Genomic DNA, 24,087 nt, shown 5'->3' on the forward strand with positions numbered 1-24,087 from the left:
ACGTACATTATACATTATTGTGATATGGGCACATACAATAATTTAAAAAGTATTTTAAGGTTGGATAAGTGCCGTGCTTGTTTGCAAAATTATGTTTTTTTGTGCCACCCCAAAGTAACTACTGGCCCCTGCCTGGCCACGCCTGTGAAGAATTCCTGGCTCCGCCACTGACCTTGCAGTCAGATAGCATTATCACGACAAATCCATTTTCCGTTCTTTCCCTTAAAAAAATCTGAGTTAAAAGCTGCTCCTGCGTGCTCTTCTTGAGCCAAAATGGCGTCTATGACTATTTAGCTGTCTACCATATAGCCCGTAAAAACATTGCATAAATGTTGTTGTCTTAAATCAAATTTATGACATTTTATAATCAATGTGACATTCTTTTTTTATTAATTATATTGTTAATGCGGCGCTAATAATATTATATGTGATTTTGCGTATACTTCAAGCTAGATTTCTGGAAAGGCATAAAGAGCAGAGCCTACAAACGAAACGTGGGATGGACCACTCATACAGTTCAAACATGGCAACCCAAGAAAGAGGTTTAGAAGCCGGTGCTGGTATGGCTGCTCACTTTATTCTCTTCATATATATACATATATGATAGTGTGTATGAATACGTCACTTAATGCATTTAGCCACTGGGTCGAAGCAAATGTATGTGAATCAGTCATCCTTGCATAGTTATAATCAATGACTGCCAATACCCTAACGTTATATAGAGAAGTGATTTCATGTAAACGCTGGATCCTTCTTTTTAGATAATTTACTGGTTATTGTGTTCTAAGAGTGTTTGAAATCAATCGCATTTCATTCTCATAACCTGTAAAAATCGAATTGCAATCCTTCGCATTATGATTATATAAGACACATAACGTTACTAACTTCTTTTTACTTTAAAAAAGAAGTTTTAAATTTGGTCTGAGAGCCATGTAGATGCCATTAAAAAGTAATTATTCCTCTTAAAATATGCTTTGAAAGATTTTGTTGTAATGCAGGAAGTTAAATAAGAACCCGGAACTCCTGCTCGATGAGAACGCTGATTGGTGAAGCCAATCTTCATATCCACTATGAGTGCTCTGATTGGCTGCGAGTCAAGTCGCGCTGTCTTCTTCAAGCTGTCAAATGAAGAGAAATACAAACAATGCATGCAGAAACAAATGAAGGCTGTCTGATTACATGTGTAAATTATATTTGCGCGTTTTATGGTTATAGATTGCAAGTATTTTATGTCAGTTTGTTCTAATTTGATGTAGATAAAAAGGGGACACTTTCAACGTTTGTTTCACTTTCTTTTTGAAAGGTTTAACCTATATATATCCACGGTTTAACCACTCCAGTATTTTTAACATTAGTGGTGTACCATTACCATTGAGTCCCGTCCTCAAGCATAGACTAACCTGTATTATTTTCTCAGGCTTTTGTGGGAACATGTGGATGTTTTGTGTTGCACTGCTGGCTCTGGGCTCTGTTCACTCTGCCAATGGGGACTCAAAAGCTGTCACAACAACACTGACCACTAAATGGCCCTCTACACCACTCCTGCTTGAGGCCAGGTTAGCTTGAACACACAATGATGACAGCACGTTTAATATATAGGTTTATGCTCCACTTTAATACTAATAAAACATGCCTATATAATGTTCTTCAGTGAGTTCCTTGCTGAAGAGAGTCAGGACAAGTTCTGGGACTTCGTGGAAGCCAATCAAAATTTTGAAAGTGACCATGATGGTAATGTTTGATCTGAATCCCATCTTTTACTTTCACTTTTTAGACATGCTGAGGCTTGTCAACATGTTTGCCTGTTTTTACGAAGCTGTTACCCTTTATATTTAAGAAAGTGGTGTTGTATTGAACATCAAATAATAAAATAAAGTATACTTTTATGCTGCGGGTATGTTATGCAAACAAAATTAATGTCAAGTTACTTGCGGTTAGTTCCAATAGCAGCAGTATTTGTGTCAATGCTCTTGACATGCTGTTGGCCAATCAGATTACCAGATTGGTGTCCATATTTCAGACACTGATCTGGCATACTATGAACTGATCCTGAAGAGAGCCAATGTGCTGCTGAGCCCGGTCCAGCTAAACCTGCTGAAGTTGGCTTTGTCTCTGAGGGCCTACTCATCCACCGTCCATTCTTTCCAGCAGGTGACTAGGACCTCTCCACAGCTGTTTAATGTAAATGCAAATCTGGAGAAATCATGTTTGACTCTGTTTGGTGGACTGTTTGTTTATGTAGATCGCCTCTAATGAGCCTCCTCCACCTGGCTGTAAAGCGTTCTTCAATGTACATGGACAGATGTCTTGTGATACAGAAAGACTTAAAGTCATGCTGGATAATGCCGTAGAACGGTAAGTAAAAGCAAGACCTGTTGTAACCTCCCCTACAACATTAGGAAATATTATCAACTTTTTTTTGGAATGTATTTATATTTCACAATGTTCCCCAAAAATGTAAAAATGTCACTTTTGCCACCAGTGAGTAAGCCTGGTGAAGTGACTCTCAAAATCAATTTTTGGGAATGCATGAAAATGTTGCTAATCAGGACACAAACAGTAAGCAAATAAGGCATTTCAAATTTCAGTAATTAAATGTTTTTTGAAACGATGATGCCTCCACAGAAGCATAAATAATTTAGATTTTTGTATGTCTAACAGTCAGACTAAAATCTAAATCTATGTAAAGATGCTTTTTCATGTTTTATATGTATTGAGTGTGTAATTTTCATGTCCCCTTTGATTAGAGACTATTTTAGTTTTACACTTGAGTACATTAAAACACTTAAAGGAACACTTTTTTTTTTTTTTTTTTTTTAAATATGCTCATTTTCCAACTCCCCTAGAGTTAAAAAAGTTTAACGTTTCCGAATCCATTCAGCCGATATCTCAGGGTCTGGCAGTAGCACTTTTAGCTTAGCTTAGCATAGATCATTGAATCCGATTAGACCGTTAGCATCTCACTCAAAAATTACCAAAGAGTTTCTATATTTTTCTATTTAAAACTTGACTCTGAACAAGTTTTAAATAGTTTTAAATAAAAGTTTTAAATAGGAAAAATATCGAAACTCTTTGGTCATTTTTGAGCGAGATGCTAACGGTCTAATCGGATTCAATGATCTATGCTAAGCTAATCTCAAAGTACTACCGCCAGACCCGGAGATTGGCTGAATGGATTCGAAAACGTTAAAACGTAACTGTTAAACCCTAGCAAATTTGGAAAATAAGCCTATTTTCAAAAAAGTTGAGTGTTCCTTTAAATCCTACACTTTTTCTTATACAAATACATTTAAACTAAAGTATTGACAGTGTTAACAAACCCAAACACAATCAAAACTTTGTAATGTTTCTTTTTTATTTATTGTTTGTATTATTTATATATTGTTTTGTTTGCGTTCTATGATTTATGTATGTTTAATGCATTATGTATTTATCTATTCATTTTCAGGCCCAAGCCATACCTGTTCAAAGGTGATCACAGATTCCCCTCAGCCAATCCTGATGCACCGGTTGTGATTCTTTATGCCGAGCTGGGCACCAAAGAATTCACTAGATTCCATCAGCTGATGCTGGCCAAAGCCAACAAAGGCTTGATCACTTACGTTTTACGCCACTTTCTGTCTGTGAGAATTCAACCTTTTAGTATTTGAATCATAATTTTCATTGTACTGAATCTCTTTATCCTTTCATCTTAAGATGAATAAATCCATATACTGTACTCTGTCACCCATGCAGAACCCCAGCAAGGGTAAAGTGCACCTTTCTGGATATGGAGTGGAACTGGCCATCAAAAACCAAGAGTATAAAGCCAAAGATGACACACAAGTTCAAGGTATGATGGCAGCCGAACGTCTTTGTGTTGTGGCTTTGAAAGAAAATTAGTATAATTTAAGTACAGATATTGTCTAATTAGCAAACTCATTTATCTTTTCTCCACTTTTCACAGCTGGAGCTGATGCGAATGCCACTGTAATAGGTGAAAACGATCCTGTGGATGAAGTCCAGGGCTTTCTGTTTGGCAAACTTAAGTAATTTGAAACTCCATAAACATTAAAGGTTGCTCTATGTTGACTAAAATGCATCCCTGTGTTTGAAATGACATAACCGTTTATCTTTATATCATGTGTTGTATTTGTTAGGACCATTTATCCTGAACTTAAAGAACAGCTGAAGGAGCTCCGGAAACATTTGATTGAGAGCACCAATGAGATGGCCCCACTTAAAGTCTGGCAGATGCAAGGTGAGTGTTGTTGAACAGGTGAAACTTCTGGCATCTATAAAATTTAAATTAAATGCTTGTTGGCTGCAGGTGTTTATATCGAAGGACACAAGAAATGTACGCTACAGTGTTTTTACCATGGTTAAGGTAGCATAACATCTTGTACTATTTGGCACAATTACATTAATGGCACTACTTCAAAGTCTTTCAATCTCAATCATTATATTACCTGTGACTAAAGGAACAGTCGGGTAGCTCAATACTCATTCTGACGGTATGCAAATGGAAAGTTTTCACATTGTTAATTAGATGTGGCTCTGCTGGCCTTGCATGGTTGTCAAACACAACTCCCTCTAGCCCAGAGCTCATTACTGCTCTATCAAGGTAAACTCATCTGAGACTAGTCACATTTAGCAAAACCTTTGAGCCAACACACACACAGTTGAACGCACTATTCCCAATGGTACTGGAAAAGTGCTTTGGCACATCAAATTCATTATATGTGGAATCTGAGAAATTGGCATGCCATATACGGGTCATGGCTATTTAAAATAAGATCTTGATTTCAGGAGCAGAAATGCAGGTTTGAATAACCTGTGTTCTTTATGCTTCTTCTCAAGATCTCAGCTTTCAGACTGCCGCCCGTATCCTGGCAGCTCCCTCAGTGGACGCCCTCAATGTCATGAGGGATTTGAGCCAGAACTTCCCCACCAAAGCCAGGTAAATAACCACCTGTCCTTTACAAACAGTGAGTCCTATTCAGACATGATAATGCAAAAAAAAAAAAAATATATATCATTGGTTTGAAATCCTACTCCACTACTGTATATTTAACATTGAACATGTTATGAATTGGCTGAGATTTTGCCAATTTGCACAGCATTTGACATTCAGCGAAGGCTCTAAATTGATGCTGGAAACACTGTGTCTTAACATTGTGTGACATAATGTCTTTATATGTGGCATACAGTTTATTTCACTTTCAAAAGCTACTTTTCTTTGTTTATTCATTAATTCCTCATTGGGTCTATAGTAGTAAGTGCTTTTCAGTTCAGAGGCCCTGGCAGCAGACCACTCAAGTCAGCAAAAAAATTTGTTTGAGCTGGATGTTTTGAGTCTTTACTGCCTTCCTAGGTTTAATTAACACTTTAAGGCTAAAAAACGAGCCATCAGCAGTTATGATGAAAATAATATGCTTTATTTGGCCCAGACGGTGCAGCCACAGCTGTTTTTTTTTGGCAAATGTATTTTAAATGTGCCGCCCACACTAAAGAGCAATTTTGTTAAAGTGATCCTTGACATCATGGAGTATAATACGCAGACATGTATTGCCCAGAGCAATTAACTGCAGCTCTGAGTCATCATATATGTATGTGTATATATATATATATATATATATTTTTTTTTTTTTTATGTCTGAATGTAGACTTGCAATGACGTCAGTGAAAGCAATCTCATCTCAATCTAGTTAAACAGCGTTGATTTAAACAGTCAGTGCAGACATTTTTATGCAGATTACAGTAGGCTGTGCATTCAAAATTTGATTATAATGAATCATCATGATGAACTAATAAATCATTTTCAGTATAACCACGCACATTTCTCTCTCCCCTCTCAGGTCCATAACAAAAACGGTTGTTAATTCAGAGATCCGGAAGGAGATTGAGGAAAACCAAAAGGTGAGGGCTACCATTGTCCTTTTTTCAAGTTCTCAAAAAGCTGTGGCGTCAGCAGGTATTCTCTTCACTACGCTTTTTTTGCTTCACTGCTGAGATAATGGACTCAAAGAAGAGGCCCAGTCAAGTCTTTGTTTTTTTTCCCTCATAACTCACCAAGAAAAGTCATGAGAAAGTCTTACAATGATTCTCTCTTCCCATATATTAAAATTATAAATGAACTGTGTTTAAAATGAAAGAAGTATCAGTTAATAAGTTTTTTGGTTGTTATTGGATTGGAGAATCATTCCTCTCCACCTCTGCTTGCTTTTTTTTCACGTTCCTCTGTATTGGAATGTGTGTAAACGCTTTTGTTTTGTCGCTGAAAAGGTAATGAATGAAGTAATTGTGGCGAATGCAGTTTAAACGTGGCTTCGTTCATTGTTTCGGTCATGTCCTTTCTGAGATTAAAGCTGTTTCTTGCCTCTTGTAATGAGGACGTGTAACGGACCTGCTCCTTATTCCTCACTGTAATTGCATGCTGGGAAACTTGACGAATGGAGCCTCTTTAAGGTTCTCTAACGAGCTCCCTCGCTCTAATGCATGTGCCTTTAGCTAAAAACAAACATGAGTGCCACGGATAAAAGCATGAATATATAGAGTGTATATGGCCTAAGGTTCAAAAGAGTGTGTTTGAATTATAGATCATATTGAGCATCTCTTTCAACTTCTGTTCTGCTCTATGAAGTGACAGAAACATATGTTTCATCCAGGGATTAGCAACCCACAGGGCCTGGGAGGTTACATTAAGGCTAATTGTGAATGTCACACCTAATATCTCATGTTTTTATGTCTCCTCTAGTATTTTAAAGGGACATTAGGTCTCCAGCCAGGGGACTCAGCTCTGTTTATCAATGGACTCCATATTGACCTGGATGTGCAGGACATTTTCAGGTAAGCAGCTGGATGTTTTTTTTTTTTTTTTTTAACTGATTTTTTTCTATATGTATTATATATTAAATATAAATATTACATTATAAACAATAATTATTTATACTTAGCAGAAGTGAAAATAATGATTTAATATTAGAAATTTAACTAAAATAGTAATGTAATATTGCAGCATGTAATATTCAACTATTGGTCAAATGTTTGGCACATATAATTGTTTTGGTATGTTTTTGAAGAAGTCTCTAATGCTTCCAAATGGTGCATTTATTTGATCAAAAATACAGTAAACCAGTAATATTGTGCAATATTAATGCAATTTGAAATAATTGTTTTCTGTGAGAGTGTATTTTATAATGCAAGTTATTCCTGTGATGGCAAATTTGACATTTTTTCCAGGATTCTTTGTTCAGTAAAGTTCAAAAGAACAGCATTCATTTAAAGAAGTGAAATGTGGATTTGAAATGTCTTTACTGTTACTTTTGATCTATTCAATGCATCCTTGATAAAAAATAAAAAAACTACATTTCAGACCCTATACATTTGAATGATGTAACATAAAGTTGTATGTGTTTGTTGATGTTTTGATCTGTCATGCTGCAACCCTGTATACTAGGTGACTTTTTTTTTATTTTTTTTTTGCAGCGTTTTTGACGTTTTGAGAAATGAGGCAAGGGTCATGGAGGGGCTGCGTATTCTGCTTATAGACACACCCTACATCCACGACATCCTCAAACTTAATGTTCAGCCCTCAGACTCTGACTATGCAGTGGACATCCGCAACCCTGCTGTTAAGGTGAGCTATGTGTTTTTTTTGTTGTTGTTGTTTTTTCTGGGAGAGAGAATAGAGAATAAACCATTTTTTTCTCTTCCTCCAGTGGATTAATAACCTGGAGACGGATGGCAGATATGCATCCTGGCCCTCTAATGTGCAGGAGCTGCTGCGGCCCACCTTTCCAGGAGTCATTCGACAAATCCGGAAAAACTTTCATAATCTGGTGAGTATCGCAAGTGCTGTGTAAATATGACAGTTTCCTTCAGACATTAACAGTTCACAATGTGAAGCCCAAATACAGTATAGATCTGAATTCTGCGGATCATTTCAAAAATTGTCTGTGTCATTCTGACAGGTGATGATTCTGGATCCAACCCATGAGAACACGGCAGAGCTGATCAGCGTGGCTGAGATGTTTTACAGCAACAACATCCCACTCAGGTCAGTCTGAAAAAAATAGACCAAACAGTATTACAAAAACTTGATTAATGTTTCACAATGTGTAGGAGCCATGGTCCCTCAAATCTGGTCAGTTTCTTGTGCCATTCTCACCCCGTCATTTTACTTTTTTCAGCATCTCTCAATATAATAGAATAAAGGCATTAACACCCATAAACAGTTGTGTGTGTGTGTGTGTGTGTTTATATATATATATATATGTATATATATATATATATATATATATGTATATATTTTGCAATTATAGACTTGGGTGAATGGTTGGTCAACTCTGTAACCTGTCAGTGTAGTTATTGTGTCTTTCTCTGATTTCTGTGTTTCCGTCTTTCTGCAGGATTGGAGTGGTGTTTGTGGTGAATGATTCTGATGAGGTTGATGGGATGCAGGATGCTGGTGTGGCTTTACTTCGAGCTTTCAACTACATCGCTGACGATGTTGACAGCCAGATGGCCTTCGATGCCATCATATCTGTAAGTCAACATCATCACCAGTGCTTCATACAACACCAATTTATTTTGTCTATGTTTAGGAGCTTACTTGACATAAATTTGCCTAAAACTAAGAAAATTATTGTTGATATGTCTTTCAGATGTTGAAAAGAGTTCCCAGTGGAGACAAACTGAAGGTGGAACATGTGGTGGGTGTGTTGGAGAAGAGATATCCCTATGTAGAGATCAGCAGCATCCTGGGGACTGACTCTGCCTACGACAACAACAGAAAAGTGAGGGATTTGTTTTTCTAATGTGTGTTTGAATATTTCAGCAGTGCTCCATCTCATATGTCTCATTCTTGATAAAATTGGCAAAATATTGTGGATGAGTTTTTTTTTTTTTATCCACTGTAGAGATTAAGGATGTAACTGTCAGCCAGAGGTTGTTCCTGTTCTAAAAGCTCTTTGTGTCTCCCAGTACCCATAACCCTTATTGAGGTCATCTCTTCTATGTCTCCACAGGAAGGAAAGGCATATTATGAGCAGACTGGTGTTGGCCCATTGCCTGTGGTGTTGTATAATGGAATGCCTTTACAACGTGAGCAGTTAGACCCAGATGAACTGGAGACAGTCGTCATGCACAAGATACTAGAGACCACCAGTTATTTTCAGCGCACAGTCTACCTGGTGAGAATTGCATGTCTGTCACCTATAGTCTCTGTGGTGTCCTTTTTAGATTAAAATGTAACACATTAAATCTTTGCACTCTTGTACTAAAAAAAGATTCTATCCTGTCTGTCTTCCAGACCAGCTTTAGTGGAAGAACTCGTTTCACGGAGTAGTTAATGTGCCGTATCATGCACTCTGTACTCTTGCATGATTAATCGTAAATATATATTATGTAATAAGTTGTGATTGCCAGGTAGGATTCTGCAATAAATACAATACATAAAAAGGAAAATATCACCCATTATATAAATCCACATCCATATTGTAGGATTACTGCAGGTGTGCACAGTAAATACAAAATTAATAATTAAAATACACACACACTATATACAGTGTATATATATATATATATATATATATATATATATATGTGTGTGTGTGTGTGTGTGTGTGTTTGTTTGCATATTATTTTTTTTATTCATTTTATTTTTTCATTTATCTGAAGTAGGGTTTAGGGTTATTTAATTTTTTAGTGTCATCTTTTGAAATGACTCTTATGATCTTTTCAGGGTGAACTGAACAGTGACCATGATGTAGTGGATTTTATCATGAATCAGCCCAATGTGGTCCCACGAATCAATTCCAGAATCCTGAGCACCAACAGGAATTATCTGGACCTTTCTGCCACCAGTGAGTTCTTGTCTGATTGGGTTCATAACAAAGTAGTGTTTTTTTTTAGTGTTTTGCTGCTCCCCAGTTCTTTTCTGTTGAATCATAAATAGCTTTTCTTCCGGTAAACGAGCTAGTTTGAGATATACAACACGTACGCTCTCACATGCTCTCGGGATTGAATATCTGCCTCATTGTGAATTCTGTGCTAAATGTCTTGTTTGTTCTTGATAGCCCATTTATATACAAAGACGTACAAATGAGACTGCGGCAATGATATTCATAAACTGCTTTGTTTTTGCAAGGAACTTGAAACTGAATTTTAATAGCTTTCGAATAGCATATTTGCAGTCTTTCAGGAAGCTGAGAAAAAGACCCATTTCAATCTGAACTCAAATAGCACTCCATGTTTAGAAATAGCTTCATTTGAAATGGCTTTGGTTGGATTCAATTATGAATGTGAATGAACCTCTAACAGAGAACAAAGCACAACTTTATATTCATTTTCTCCCCTAGTGTTTGCCATCACCTGACCTCCAAAAAAAAGTATTTTCTTTTCCAGACAATCATTTTATCGACGAATATGCACGTTTCCTCTTTCTGGACACCAAAGACAAGAACGCAGCGGTAGCCAACAGCATGAATTACATGACAAAGAAAGGTGAGGTGATTGCTGCTATTGATCTCCGCAAGAAATGCAATTCCTCCAACCTGCTGATATATGAACAATTGAGGGTTTCTCTGTGGGACCTTTTTGAAGTGTATCATTTCCATCTTATGCTAGGTGCACACTGCCAATTTGGCAAACTAAATCAAATTTCAGAAGTTGTCAAAGATTTTTTTGTCTTACTGCCAGATTTAAAAGCGGTGATGGGAGTGGAAAATTCTGTCAGTGATTTAGTGACAATACTGCATTTGTTGGATGTTAAATAATGGTGTAAATACTAGAAAATTAGCCATTGCAAACCTTAGTAAATTAAAAGATTGCACTGGTGCAAGCTCTTAGTAAATCTGGCCCTTGGTTTGATAAGTATGATGTTCTCACCGAGAAAAAAGTAGTTGATACTAGCTTATGTATATTATATGCAACAAATATCTCAGTATTTAGCATTTTATTTGCATTATAACATAAAAATGTCCTTCAGTTTGCTTTGGAGAATGAGCAGTCAAATGCAAATGAAGATGACTAACATGGATTGGTGACTTAAATGTCCAGTAATGACCAAAGACTTGGCTGATATGTATATCACAAAGTCTGACATGAAAGATATTTAATGTTGTACAATGAATACGTTCTGTCCTTTAGCCCAAATTTCATTATATATTCTGACAGGCAACACACACAAAATTACAGTGTACACCTGGTTTTAGACACCAAAAACTGTCTGTGTACCACTAAATATATCTGTCTGCTTTTATTTGTGCTTCTTGAATGCTGATTTCAGGGATGTCAATCAGGGATGCTCCTGGTAATTGCATTGAGCTGTTATACTCACTTAACTGACGGCCCACTTCCCATAGATCTCATCTAAACATACAGTACTGAGTGCAAATATTGTTAGAAAACGCCTACATTAACATCATTAACATAACACTCTCTATTGCTTGAAGGAATATTCTGGGTTATTTAAAACTTAATGTCTGTTTACCACATCTGTGGAATGCTGTCGAGTAGTACAGGAAATAGGCTAACTTTGACTCTGTCTCAGTTTGTGTACACAAATGGGAATGCATTTACAGGAATACACTTATAATGGAAGCCTAGCAGGTCAGTGTGCAACTACTTTGAATAAATATCTATAAATATTTAAAATGTCTATTTTTCTGTCACACTGTTTCAAAAGTACAGGTTCTCTTTGGCTCAGTATGTGTGATACAAGGATACCAGGATGAAAGTATGAAGGGATGTGACGAAATATAGAAGTGAAATAACATCAGAATTTTGTCCATCTAGAAAAGCAGTCCAACCTCAAAAGGACAATTCAGACAAATTTAATGTTGGTGCTTCAACTTAAATACAAGCCTCATATTCTTAAACGCTTTGGCCTGCTAGGCTTTCATTATAAACCAAATGCATTTCTCTGAATGAGTTTTTAATTGTTTAAAATATACGGAGGGACAATGTTAAATTAATTTCTGTAGTAATTGACAGTATGCCATTGAATGATATTGCTAAAGTTGCTAATGTCCCAAAATATTCCTTTTTAAGTGTGTCTGCAAGTTTAAGAGTAGTGTATAATGATTGTTGTTGTTGCTTTCCTTTAACCAAGTGAAGAAGTTTTCTGAAGCTTGCTATTGATTTAAGCACAGCTGTGCATTTGTCATCTGTCAGAATTGTCAGTGTGTGATGGATGAAAGAGATTCTCTTTCTATCCTGTGGTCCCCTGTAATATCTTTCTTTTACAGACGTTTACAGGTTTATATCTAGGTTGAAATTGCCTGTCTTTTGTGTGCCGCTTGGGCACTTCAGATACATCTTGCCTTTTTGACTGTTAAAACCTAAGACAAGCCAGAATGCTCTTAGTTCCTCACATCATTTTCACTCACCTTTTTAGATTGCATGAGGAAACAGCATGTCTCAGCTGTGTAATTTTCTTCAGCCCATGTGTCTGTCCTTCTCTGACTTGCAGATGATGGCATCATCCGTCCAGTGACTTTCTGGGTAGTGGGAGACTTTGACCAGCCCTCGGGACGACAGCTGCTGTACGATGCTATACGTCACATGGTAGGACAATGTCACTGAGCCAGTCTGCCAAAGTTAGCTGTAAAAGATAAAACCTCGTACACAGTGCACAAAATGAACTTTTTGCCACAGTGGTCTGTCTGATGAATAGAAGATATTTACTGGCAATTTCATTATATTTTTGTGAATCTAATCTAAATGTATTCACACTAAGTAGCAAATCACACTACAGTATCAGTACATCAATATTTATAAAAAATAATTTAATTATTATAAAGCGCTATTTAAATATTTGAATATAATCAATAATATCTATGTACATAAAAACATAAACCAGCACACATAGCTTTGTTCCTTACTGCTTATGTTGTTATATATATATATATATATACTATTCTATTATTTATTAATTCACTTACATTTTTTGTTAGTAATTGTGGTAATGTGTTTTTGTCCTTTCTTATTAGGTTATTTCAGATATTTGTACTTAGCTTTATATTTTTATTTTATTTTAATAATTAGTTTTACCAATTGTATTACTTGAACCTATTTCAGATTTATAACAACATTTATAGTTTTCTTTTAATTTTTTCTTAACATTTTTCATCTAATATTTATATTTTATATATATATATATATTTAATTGATTTTATTTAATCACAACACTGGATATTTCAAACACTAAATGTAGTATGTGATTTATAAATATTTCTATGGCAACTTTAAGCTTTTAGCTTTTATCTTTAAATGTGTTTGATAAGAGTGGGGGGGCAAATCTAAACCAATCAAAAATGTATGTCTTTTTTTATTTTTTATTTTATAGAAAACCAGTAATAATGTACGATTAGGAGTGATCAATAATCCCAGCGAGAACCCGTCTAATGAGAAGAGCCTAATCGCTCGAGCCATATGGGCAGCCATGCAGACCCAAACTGCAAACAACGCCAAAAACTTCATCACCAAAATGGCTAAAGAAGAGACGGCACAGACTCTTTACGGAGGGAGTGACATTGCAGAGTTTGCTGTCGGGGTAAAATAAGCTCTCCTGTAATTCATTTACAGTTGTGATGGATTATTTGCTCTGGGTTATTTCACTGCTGCTGCTGCGAATGTCACTTTTAAACTGCAGAATTTAATATAGAACCAATCTAACCAGATGCTTCTGCATTTTTCTGCACTACAGGGCATGGATGTTCCTCTGTTTAAGAGTGCATATGAGTCCCCCAATGTGAACTTCCTGTTGGCTCACTCTGCCTACTGTCGGGATGTCCTCAAACTGCAGAAGGGCCAGAGAGCTGTGATCAGTAATGGACGAGTAAGTTAGAGATTTTGTAAAGCAAGAATTCTGATGCTGTGAAAGCTCTTCTTATTCTGCTTTTTGTCTTTTTCTCTGCAGATCATTGGTCCATTGGAAGAAGGGGAGGTCTTCAACCAGGATGACTTCCTGCTTCTAGAAAACATTATCCTAAAGACATCAGGGGAGAGTATTAAGGCAAAAATTCAACAGCTGGGCATGGTAGAGGACAGGTATGCTAGACCAATCCTGTGCAGCAGGTTATAGACACTTTCGTTGGTAGAAGCAAATATAACCAATAGCAGAGCTCTAAACCACTTTGATTACAGAACACCCTTTTGTCAGGGCTGTAGAAGGATTACAGTACATTAAACATAACCATCACATGTACTCTCTGCAGTAATTACTTCCCCTTAATGAAGTGTGTCGGTCTGCCTTGAAGATGGAGACGTAATAAATGTGCCATTTTATGTGTATTTACTGGAAGAGCAGACTGAGACAGTGACACCATGTTCATTATCCTCTCAGTAAACTTTTAGAGGGCTGATTATTGAAGTGTTGGGTTTAATAGAGGAGGTAGTCATTGTCTTTATCAGGTCTTGAATCTGAATCTAGGCCTCTGTGAGAGAGTTGTCGCAAATATTTGCCTTTTGCTAGGTAGGCTTTGGTTCGCACGTGTATTTGATTAATACACCCACACACACAAAAAAAAAAAATATATATATATATTAGAGTCAAATGCTAGTACATAAAAACAACACATTGCATTTGATTGATTATGGTTTGCAGGACATTTTGAACTTTAAACCTAATATGCTATTTATATTTTAGGGTTTCACTGATGTGAAAGACTCTAACCCTTTAAATGTGTGTGAAAGAGTGAAAAAGCTAGTCTGAACTAACCATCATTTTACCACCATATTATTGCTCACAATATTAATTCAGTCAGAGAAAATATTCACACCCCTCAGTGGGGTAAAATTGTCGTGTTCAAATGTCTGTTCTCATAAAATTATTGTTAATCATATATCTAGTAATACACATGTCTACACAGATGAAAAAAATGAACTAAGTTGCACAGCATAAATCTTTTCGAGCTTGAAAGGTGTTCTGACATTTTTGAATGCGACGACACGTGAAAGTGAGCTTGTTTGCATTCATTCACTTGCATAAAGTAGATTTTGTGTCATTTATCCTGTATTTGTTTGTTTTGTTTGTATTGTGATTTAGAGCTAGTGATCTGGTGATGAAGGTGGACGCCCTGTTGTCCTCTCAACCCAAAGGTGAGGCAAGGATCGAGCACACATTTGCAGAAGACCGATACAGGTACGTCACTTCTTCTCATACCAGGACATCTCTAAATCCTCAGAATCCAGTTGTCAACTTCCTCTCCATTTCTCTTCACAGCGCTGTAAAGATCAGACCGAAGGAAGAAGAAGTGTACTTTGATGTTGTAGCTGTTGTGGATCCAGTGACCAGAGATGCTCAGAAACTGGCACCCCTCCTTTTGGTGAGAACTTCTGCATACCTTCACTTAACATAACTTATGAAAGTAGGACATGTGGACCCAGATGGTTTAGATACAGAATCTACCAGCAGGGGTGGACTAAATCATGCTAACCAGCCGAACCTTGACCCCTTGTTTATGTTTGAGCTATTATTATTTATTAAAAATGTTGGCCAATGGATGTTGATCCAGAATCATGTCCTGCTTGTCTTACATGTTGTGTATATACCTGCATTAGTCATCACAGGACATCTGGTCCCTCTCTGTGACATTTCACAGGTACAGTCAGTCAACAGTCAGTCTGTATTTGTTGGCTCTGTTTCTGAGACCAGCTGTCATTGAGTGCAGGTTCATTTGGTTGTTTCTACCTTGACTCATGTCATGTTTTTCTGTGTGCCCACTCAGGTGTTGAAGCAGCTGGTCAACGTCAACCTGCGAGTGTTCATGAACTGCCAGTCCAAGCTCTCTGACCTCCCACTAAAAAGGTTAGAAGAGAGACACTGTCTCCGTGAGAACACATGCTCCATCATAGAGTCACCTTCACATGTCACGGTTTACTTGAATTTTTTTACAGGCTGCAATAACATGGTGCATGACAAGACATCATTTACTCTGCAGTGCTGCATTATTGTTTTAGGCTCGCTTATGTTTTCAACTTTCTTGTAATATTTTTGTACAATAATTTAATATTTCTGTTTGTTTCTCCTCAGTTTTTATCGATATGTTTTGGAGCCGGAGGTTTCCTTTATGGCAGATAGCAGCTTTGCTCCTGGTCCGATGGCTAAATTCTTGGATATGCCACAGTCGCCATTGTTTACACTCAACCTCAACACCCCTGAGAGCTGGATGGTTGAGTCTGTCCACACACGCTATGATCTAGATAACATCTACCTTGAAGAGGTACTGTAGGAATCCTCATCACTCTTATTGACTCATGAAGTCTAGGTCAAATAAGTTTAAGATATTTTACTTAATTTCATTCAGTGTTTAGAGAACCTTTAAACTTGTCATTTATACATATGGACTTTTGATGTACTTTATATTTACTTGATACTTCCGACTTTTTTGGCAGTTTTTGATATAAAAATTATTATTATTATTATTATTATTAAAAAAAAATCAACTTAAAAGCCTTTCTATTGATTTTAGTTTTTCACAATAGAACGTTATAATTGATTTGTGGTAAACAGTTCCAGTGTCAACAAAGAGTAAAACAAGGTTATGGAAAAAAAAGCAAACTAGACTAACGTTCCAAAAAATATGGGTCAGTGGTTAGTTTTTAGTTATTTTGTATTTTTTTTTTTTTTTTTTTTTTATATAATGCAGACTTGCATACATACTTTACTCAGCAAGGATTAATGTGTATAATAATACACATAATATAAAATAACAGTAACGATATTTATTATTTCACACAATGTTATTTATTTAAAATAGATGCTGTTCTTTTGTATTTTTTATTCATTAAATAATCCTGAAAAAAAATATGTGAAGAAGAAGAGGAAGAAATGTTTCAAATCAGATGATTTCTGAAGATTCATGTCCCACTAAAGACAAGAGTAATGATGCTGAAAATTCAGCCACAGGAATAAATTACATTTTAAAATATATTCAAATAGAAAACAGTTGTTTTAAATTGCAATATTATTTTATTATATTACTTTTTGAAATATATTTATACTGCATGCATATCAAGCTAGTTTTCCTTAAAGCACAGTTACAGACAAGACACCCACATTTTCTTTTTTACATATGCATTTTATCATTAGTATTCGAGTCATATTCTCCTATTTGCAGGTTGACAGTGTCGTGGCCGCTGAGTACGAGTTGGAATATTTATTACTGGAGGGTCATTGTTTTGACGTAACGACAGGTCAGCCGCCCCGTGGGCTGCAGTTCACTCTGGGCACTGCCTCCGACCCTGTCATAGTCGACACCATCGTCATGGCCAACCTGGTGAGTGGATGTCACAGATTCATCCGGGAAATAATTTCTGATTGCCTTAGAGATCATTGTCACTTATTGTGATCCTTCTTTAACAGGGCTATTTCCAACTAAAAGCAAACCCAGGAGCTTGGATTCTCAGACTGCGGAAAGGCAGGTCGGATGATATCTACAAAATCTACAGGTACCTTATTATAACATGTCAGACGTCTGTCTCTCTTAATGTCCTTCTGTCTCTTCACTTGATTGGTCGCTTCACTATTTTAATTCCCCTGTCGCAGTCACGATGGCACAGACTCTCCAGCCGAAGCTGATGATTTAATCGTCGTCCTCAACAACTTCAAGAGCAAGATCATTAAAGTGAAAGTAAGCAATGGGTGTCTGAATCAGGTGTTGGGGTGAGGTCACATGCGAGGTCTTTGTCTCTGTAGTTCGAGGGTATTAGAAGAGTTAAATGTGCTTAGGAGGCTGTAGAGAAGAGCGTGTGAGATATTCCTTCCATTTTTGCTCGACTAGAGAAATGGAGAGCTAGAGTGTCTTTACTTTCCAGTATATATACTCTTAATATCTGACAAGCTGTCACATGTCAGCCGTTGTGTGGGCGTGTGTCCAATGCGAGGTCTGCTGCTTCCTGTGGGGCTGTGGGTGGATTAAGAATGTGGACTGTGATGAGTGTGTGTTTATATATATATATGAATTTTTGACACGTTGTGGCTTTAAGTATACAGCATGGGCCAGAGGGAATATGTTTGTTTATGCAGCAGTGCTCGTCTCATGGTTTGGATTATTGTTTCCTCATCAAAAGTTGGCAGTCGTCTTCACTTCACGTCGAAATTAATTTCACCTGCCAGTCGCTGGTACATTGAGAAATAGATTTAATGTCCCTAATATTTCTTACTGGTTGTGAAACTGCATTTTGCATTTGATTCAAATGTCCATGTAACAAAGGGTGTTTACTGGTGGATAATTTTGAATGTCGCTGCATGGAGTTCAGGAGTTGCAAAAATACGGAAAACACTTTTATCTTCCTAGTTAAACATCCTACTGAGAAGTTATTATTTCATGCATAGATTCTGTTGCCCTATACCATGTTTGCAGGTGCAGAAAAAGCCTGATATGATGAAAGAGGAACTTCTTAGTGATGATACCCATGAGAACGACTCCGGGTTCTGGACATCTATAACCAGGTACAAAGTGTTGCCTGTTGAGTTCTACTGTAGCTGTATTTGTCAGGTAATGGTTCTTTCTTCATCTCTTTCAGAGGATTTACTGGTGGTTCAAAGCCAGAAGAACCCAAACAGGAGAAAGATGGTGTCATTAACATTTTTTCTGTGGCCTCTGGTCACCTGTATGAGAGGTTCCTCAGGTAAACAGCTGCTTTCAGTTGGATTTAACAGTGCCAGTATTCATTGCTAATGACTATTACTGTAAACGTGAAGAAAATATTTGGGTACTTGAATACACTGATATTGCATATATAATGGAATCAGAAAAATACATCAATTACATAAACATATACCAGCTTAACTGATCATTCATGAAAATACATTCAAGTAGTTGTGAATGTCGTAGCTTGATTATTTTAATATGTATAAACTGCTGGCCTGTTCAGCATAACCAATATATTTTTGTTCATCAAATGTTCTAGTGGTCAGGACTGTCATTGTTTTCATAGACAAAAAATATTAGCATAGTGTCCTGTTCATGTTCTCAAATGAATCATGACATTTGTGCTATGACAAATATATGACTTTAATATTATTCTTGTGCAGCAGAGATGGCTACAGTTTTGACATGTAATACAGACAAGTCCTCTTGTGTATATCCTTATGTGATATTGAAAAATGACTCGCATGCATCTAATTTCACATATTAAGAAAATGCAATAACTTTTACATGACCGCCTGGCGTGGGTCACATCTTGACTTTTTGTGACATTTTCCTCCTTATATATATAGTTCTGTTTAGGCCTGTTTTTTAGTGCTGATCTCTGTGACTTGCTATGTCTTATTAGCGGCAATGTTATTGGTTGTGTAATGCAGCTCAGTTTAGAAGGTCACTCGCATAACTCTTCTGCAGCCTGTCACTGCAGGCGCTCTGTGTTGAGCTTTGGCCTCTCTCTGTCTCTGCAGGATAATGATGATGTCTGTGCTCAAACACACCAAGACACCAGTCAAGTTCTGGTTCCTCAAAAACTACCTGTCTCCTACTTTTAAGGTACTGGATTTGAGATTTAACATGATGGCACTGTTACCAGACCCTTTTGTTGTATATATTTTATGTAACGTATATTATATTTTATTTTCAACAGTTCGGCTTTGCTATCAAATAATTAAATGACATTTTAAAATCTAGATTTATATATATATATATATATATATATATATATATATATATATATATATATATATATATATATATATATTATATATTATATACATATTTTTTTTTTTTTTTTTACAATATGACTGTATTTGACAAATAAATTCAGCCTTATTACACAGTATATATAATTTTCTATTTAACATAGAATAAATTTTTTTTTAAATTTAGTTAAAATTTTAACTAATATATTTTATATTTATATTATTTTAAATTGAGTAGCCTTTACTCCAGTATCACATGATCCTTCAGATATCATACTAATATGCTGATTCTGTTTAATTTTATTGTGTAATTTTACTGTGCTTTTTTTTTCATGGTTCTTTGGTGAATACAAATTCTTAAAGAAAAGCATTTATTTGAAATGGAAATCTTTTGTAATGTTATACTGCTAGTTTAATGCATCCTTGCTAAGTAAGTTAATTTCTTATTTAAAAATTACAGTAGTGTTACATATTTTTTGTCTATCTTTTTGTAGGAGTTTATTCCATATATGGCAGAGAAGTATGGTTTCCAGTATGAGTTGGTACAGTATAAATGGCCACGTTGGCTTCACCAGCAGACAGAAAAGCAAAGGATCATCTGGGGATATAAGATCCTGTTCCTCGATGTGCTCTTCCCCCTGGCTGTGGACAAGATCCTCTTTGTAGATGCGGATCAGGTACAAAAACAGAGCAGCGCAGTTGTGTGGCATGAAATCCTGTCTCTAGTGAGCACTAAGCACAAGCCTGCTCTTATGAGATTTATTTTCAAAAGTCTATGTACAGACAGATCACCCATTTGTAGTCACTGGAATTGCACAGCAGTTGTTGTAATCCAAGGTGTTTGTTATGCAAACTAGAGAGGGCATCAAGCACATTACACATCTGATGATACACTGCTGCCACCTCTGGGTAAAGAAAAATACAGCTGAAGATTAAATATAAACAACAATAAATACAAAAAAAAAAGAAAGATTTAGTTTCTTCTGAGCAATGCAGGTTTTCATCTTACCATATCATGTCCTGATTCCATTTCCAGCAATTGCTTTCTTTTGTCTTTGAATACAAAGACACACCAGTCTAGGATTGGCAAATGTTGTTGCTGTGCTTTTCCTACAGATAGTTCGCACAGACCTGAAGGAGCTGCGGGACTTTGATCTGGAGGGAGCGCCATACGGTTACACGCCTTTCTGTGAGAGCCGAAGAGAGATGGACGGATACCGTTTCTGGAAGTCTGGCTACTGGGCCAGTCACTTGGCAGGACGTAAATACCACATCAGGTAAGATTGGTTTGCTAATATTGTTGTCTGGCAATTTTGTCTACCTCATTTTTAATAATGATGATTCATACCAAACTACACTATTTTTTCTGTTTAAAATGCCGCAGTAAAGTCATAAGATCCAGTACATCAAATGATTTGTCTACTGTAAAGCTGCTTTGCAGCTGAAATTTAATTTGTTGCGTAACTGAAAAAATTTATTTTCCTGTTTATTGCTGTGAAGCTGCTTTGAAACAATCTGTATAAAGCTCTATATAGATCAATGTGACTTGATTTGATTTTGTGTGCTCCCCAGTGCTCTATATGTGGTCGATTTGAAGAAGTTCAGGAAGATTGCTGCTGGAGACAGACTGAGAGGCCAGTACCAGGGTCTGAGTCAGGACCCCAACAGCCTGTCCAACCTGGACCAGGTGGGATGTTCTTTCCTTCACAGAAAGGCTTTATCGTTGGGCTCATCATTTAGGCTCCTCATTGATGATGTGTTTTCCCCTCTCAGGATCTGCCCAACAACATGATCCACCAGGTGCCAATAAAGTCACTTCCTCAGGAGTGGCTTTGGTGTGAGACCTGGTGTGATGATGCATCTAAAAAGAAAGCCAAGACTATAGATCTGGTAAGTTAGATGCTCTCTGCACACAACGGTTGTGAATTTGTCAAAAAATTGGTTTGAGTTTCTTTTTTGTTTGCTTGTTGTCAGTAATTAACACTTTGTGTTTGTCGGTCTTAGTGCAATAATCCACAGACAAAAGAGCCCAAGCTGCAGGCCGCTGTGCGTATAGTAGCCGAGTGGAGCGACTATGACCAGGAGATAAAGAGAATCTACAACAATTTCCTGGAGGAGAAAGAGACAGGCACCACAGACCGCCATCAGCAAACCGACAGAAAACACCCAGGTGAGACCAATCTGTCCTTTACCTGTTTGTGTCCGTGAATGTCACTGTGATGTTTTAACCTGTTGAAGGGCACTTTCCACAATTATGGTGGAAATGATTATTATAAATACTAAATAGGACTTTAAAAATGTTGTTCATCCACTACATGAGGGGAAAGTAATTATAAAGTACTATGTCTAAAAACGATTGAAAACTCTGCAATGTATGATTTGATTGGTGTGTTTTTACAATAAACATGACAAACAAAAACAAATAAAATGTATAAAATGGAATCATTCAAAAACATACATAAAACTTATTTAAATAGAGGGAAATTCATGCAATAATTAAACTTTTTTTTTAATTTTGGTAATTGGAATTAGTTAATTTAACATTTTTTCCTTAAAATTAATAAAAAATCTATTCAGCATATCCAAAATATGACATTTTTGTTCACTACCATTTGAAAGCTTGGTGTCTGTGATTAATTTTATATCGAAAACCATTATGCAAATGCATTCGTTTTATATAAAAAGTAAAATTAGTAATACTATGAAATACTGGAATTTGAAATACCTGCGTTCAGTTTTAATATATTGTAAAATGTCATTTATTCCTCTGATGGCAATGCAGAGATTTCAGCAGCCAGTATTCTAGTAATCTTTCTAATATGCTGATTTGGTGATCAAGAAGCACTCCATATTATATTATGTTGGAAATATTTCAGTGGAAACCATTATTATTATTATTATTATTATTTTTCATGATTATTTGATGAATAAAAAGTTCCAGAGAACAGCATTTTTAGAAAAAGACATCATTTGTTACATTTTAATTGTCTAATAATGCTACAAATATAATACTACATATATATTACTGACTTTTAAACAATAGTGCATGATTTTGAGCTGGGACAAAGCCTGTATAGTTAATTAATTAACAGTTTATCTATTCTTATCTAATATCTAGTTAAACAACAACAAAAATCTCCTTAGAACACCAAAGTTTAGCTTAATCGTGCAAAGTGCTGAGTATCTTTCTATAATTATTTTCTTAATCGGAGTCTCTTTCTGCTCTTTCTGTGACATTTTAGTGTCCTTTTAGGCCTACAAGATTAGAAAGATGTCTTCAGAAGATGACGATGGGGGGGAAACACCAACTTCCTTCAGAGAAGCTGCTAGCAGATAATTGCAGGTTGTTGAAATGTACTTTCTGTTTGTTTTCTTTTAGTATCACTGGATTTCAATAAGTCATTGATGTGGTTGCTTTGGCCAAGGTTTTTTTTTTTGTTTGTTTGGTTTTTTTTGGTCATGTCCATTTCTGTGGTAATGCTTTTATAGGTTTGAGAATGACCACTTATTTTAAACATTTGATCATAAACCATGGGCTGGGGCTTTTTTTTGCCTTTAAGCAATATAGATATGTGCACACTTTTCATTCCTGGTTATTACCTGTATAAAGAGTCTGTATAAAGTCCGGTTTTACAGTGAAAAGAAAAGCGAGGCTTGTACAGGGTCTTGTGCTTCGTTCTGTTTGAGGGGTACATTGCAGTGTCTTGTGGTTTATCTACTGTTCTTTTACTGAGTACACTTAATATGGGGAAAATTAAGTCAATCAATCAATCAGTACTATGATGCTTTGGAATTACTGTAAGATTAATTGTGGGATGACAGTATTTTGTAATACAAGATGTACCAAATGGAAGTGTCTATTTTTTACAATCTGCAGCTAATAATTATTTTATTATTATTATAACTATTCATTAAAAATAGTTTTCTTTCCACTACTTTTAGAAAGAGAAAAAGTCCACTTAATGCAATGCATTATTCTACCAAATGATGGCAGCACAATCCAGTAGTGAAACTAAGACCAAAATGTAGAGAGAGAATGATGATGATTATTACTTTTATTTTAAATGCTCTGTCTCTGGCACTAAAACGTCCCATAGTTTATCATAAAACTGGAAGAAAACTTTTAAGCACAAGTAAAACCAAACATTTCTTCAGCCTTTGCATGGACAGATGTGAATAAAAGGAATATATGAGAAATGTTTGGTTTTTCCAGCACTTACTGTGCCTTCTCAAGACATTGTTGCAGATTTAGTGTTGTAAATTGTCATATGTCATTGTAAGCTGCGCTGAATTTTATTAAGCCCATATAAAGTTTGCTTATATTTGAAACTTTAGATCTTGTTGCAGCTCTCTCAAATTTATGATACAATTTTTTGTTATTTGGATATTGTATCTCACATCTGCATTAAGACGGCATGACTGTAATCTGTCCTGCATCGCTAATGTGTTTTCATCATTAGTTTCTTCCA

At 36.1% G+C, this 24,087-nt stretch overlaps 1 protein-coding gene across 2 annotated transcripts; it reads left to right on the plus strand.

Annotated features, from left to right (window-relative positions):
- The first annotated feature begins 498 nt into the window (after positions 1-498).
- On the plus strand, positions 499-23,471 carry LOC132096228 (UDP-glucose:glycoprotein glucosyltransferase 1-like). Of its 2 annotated transcripts, none has more exons than XM_059501467.1 (40): positions 499-560; positions 1,418-1,556; positions 1,652-1,731; positions 2,021-2,151; positions 2,243-2,355; positions 3,449-3,623; positions 3,736-3,832; positions 3,947-4,028; positions 4,140-4,240; positions 4,840-4,939; positions 5,838-5,898; positions 6,737-6,828; positions 7,468-7,618; positions 7,701-7,820; positions 7,953-8,038; positions 8,391-8,526; positions 8,646-8,777; positions 9,009-9,173; positions 9,725-9,845; positions 10,387-10,485; positions 12,455-12,549; positions 13,331-13,537; positions 13,691-13,822; positions 13,904-14,034; positions 15,032-15,127; positions 15,209-15,311; positions 15,714-15,793; positions 16,019-16,208; positions 17,106-17,264; positions 17,351-17,436; positions 17,534-17,618; positions 18,351-18,439; positions 18,514-18,618; positions 19,385-19,469; positions 20,113-20,295; positions 20,735-20,895; positions 21,191-21,305; positions 21,392-21,508; positions 21,623-21,788; positions 22,872-23,471. In XM_059501467.1, exons 1-40 carry the CDS (start codon positions 500-502, stop codon positions 22,883-22,885), a joined length of 4,641 nt encoding a protein of 1,546 aa, XP_059357450.1. In that variant the 5' UTR covers position 499; the 3' UTR covers positions 22,886-23,471. The 2 variants fall into 2 exon arrangements, with proteins under 2 accessions (XP_059357450.1, XP_059357451.1); XM_059501468.1 differs by lacking the exon at positions 499-560 and adding an exon at positions 1,098-1,181.
- The last annotated feature ends 616 nt before the right edge of the window (positions 23,472-24,087 follow it).

This window comes from Carassius carassius, chromosome 20 (genome assembly GCF_963082965.1).
Source record: "Carassius carassius chromosome 20, fCarCar2.1, whole genome shotgun sequence".
Taxonomy (NCBI): Eukaryota; Metazoa; Chordata; class Actinopteri; order Cypriniformes; family Cyprinidae; genus Carassius; species Carassius carassius.

Bases quoted from the DNA above. Each gene is read 5' to 3' on its own strand.
- LOC132096228 (XM_059501467.1), top strand. From the start codon at position 500: ATGGACCACTCATACAGTTCAAACATGGCAACCCAAGAAAGAGGTTTA. The intron at 13,823-13,903 runs GTAAGTTAGAGA...TTTTCTCTGCAG, and splicing joins CTGTGATCAGTAATGGACGA to ATCATTGGTCCATTGGAAGA. The intron at 21,509-21,622 runs GTAAGTTAGATG...TGTCGGTCTTAG, and splicing joins AAGCCAAGACTATAGATCTG to TGCAATAATCCACAGACAAA.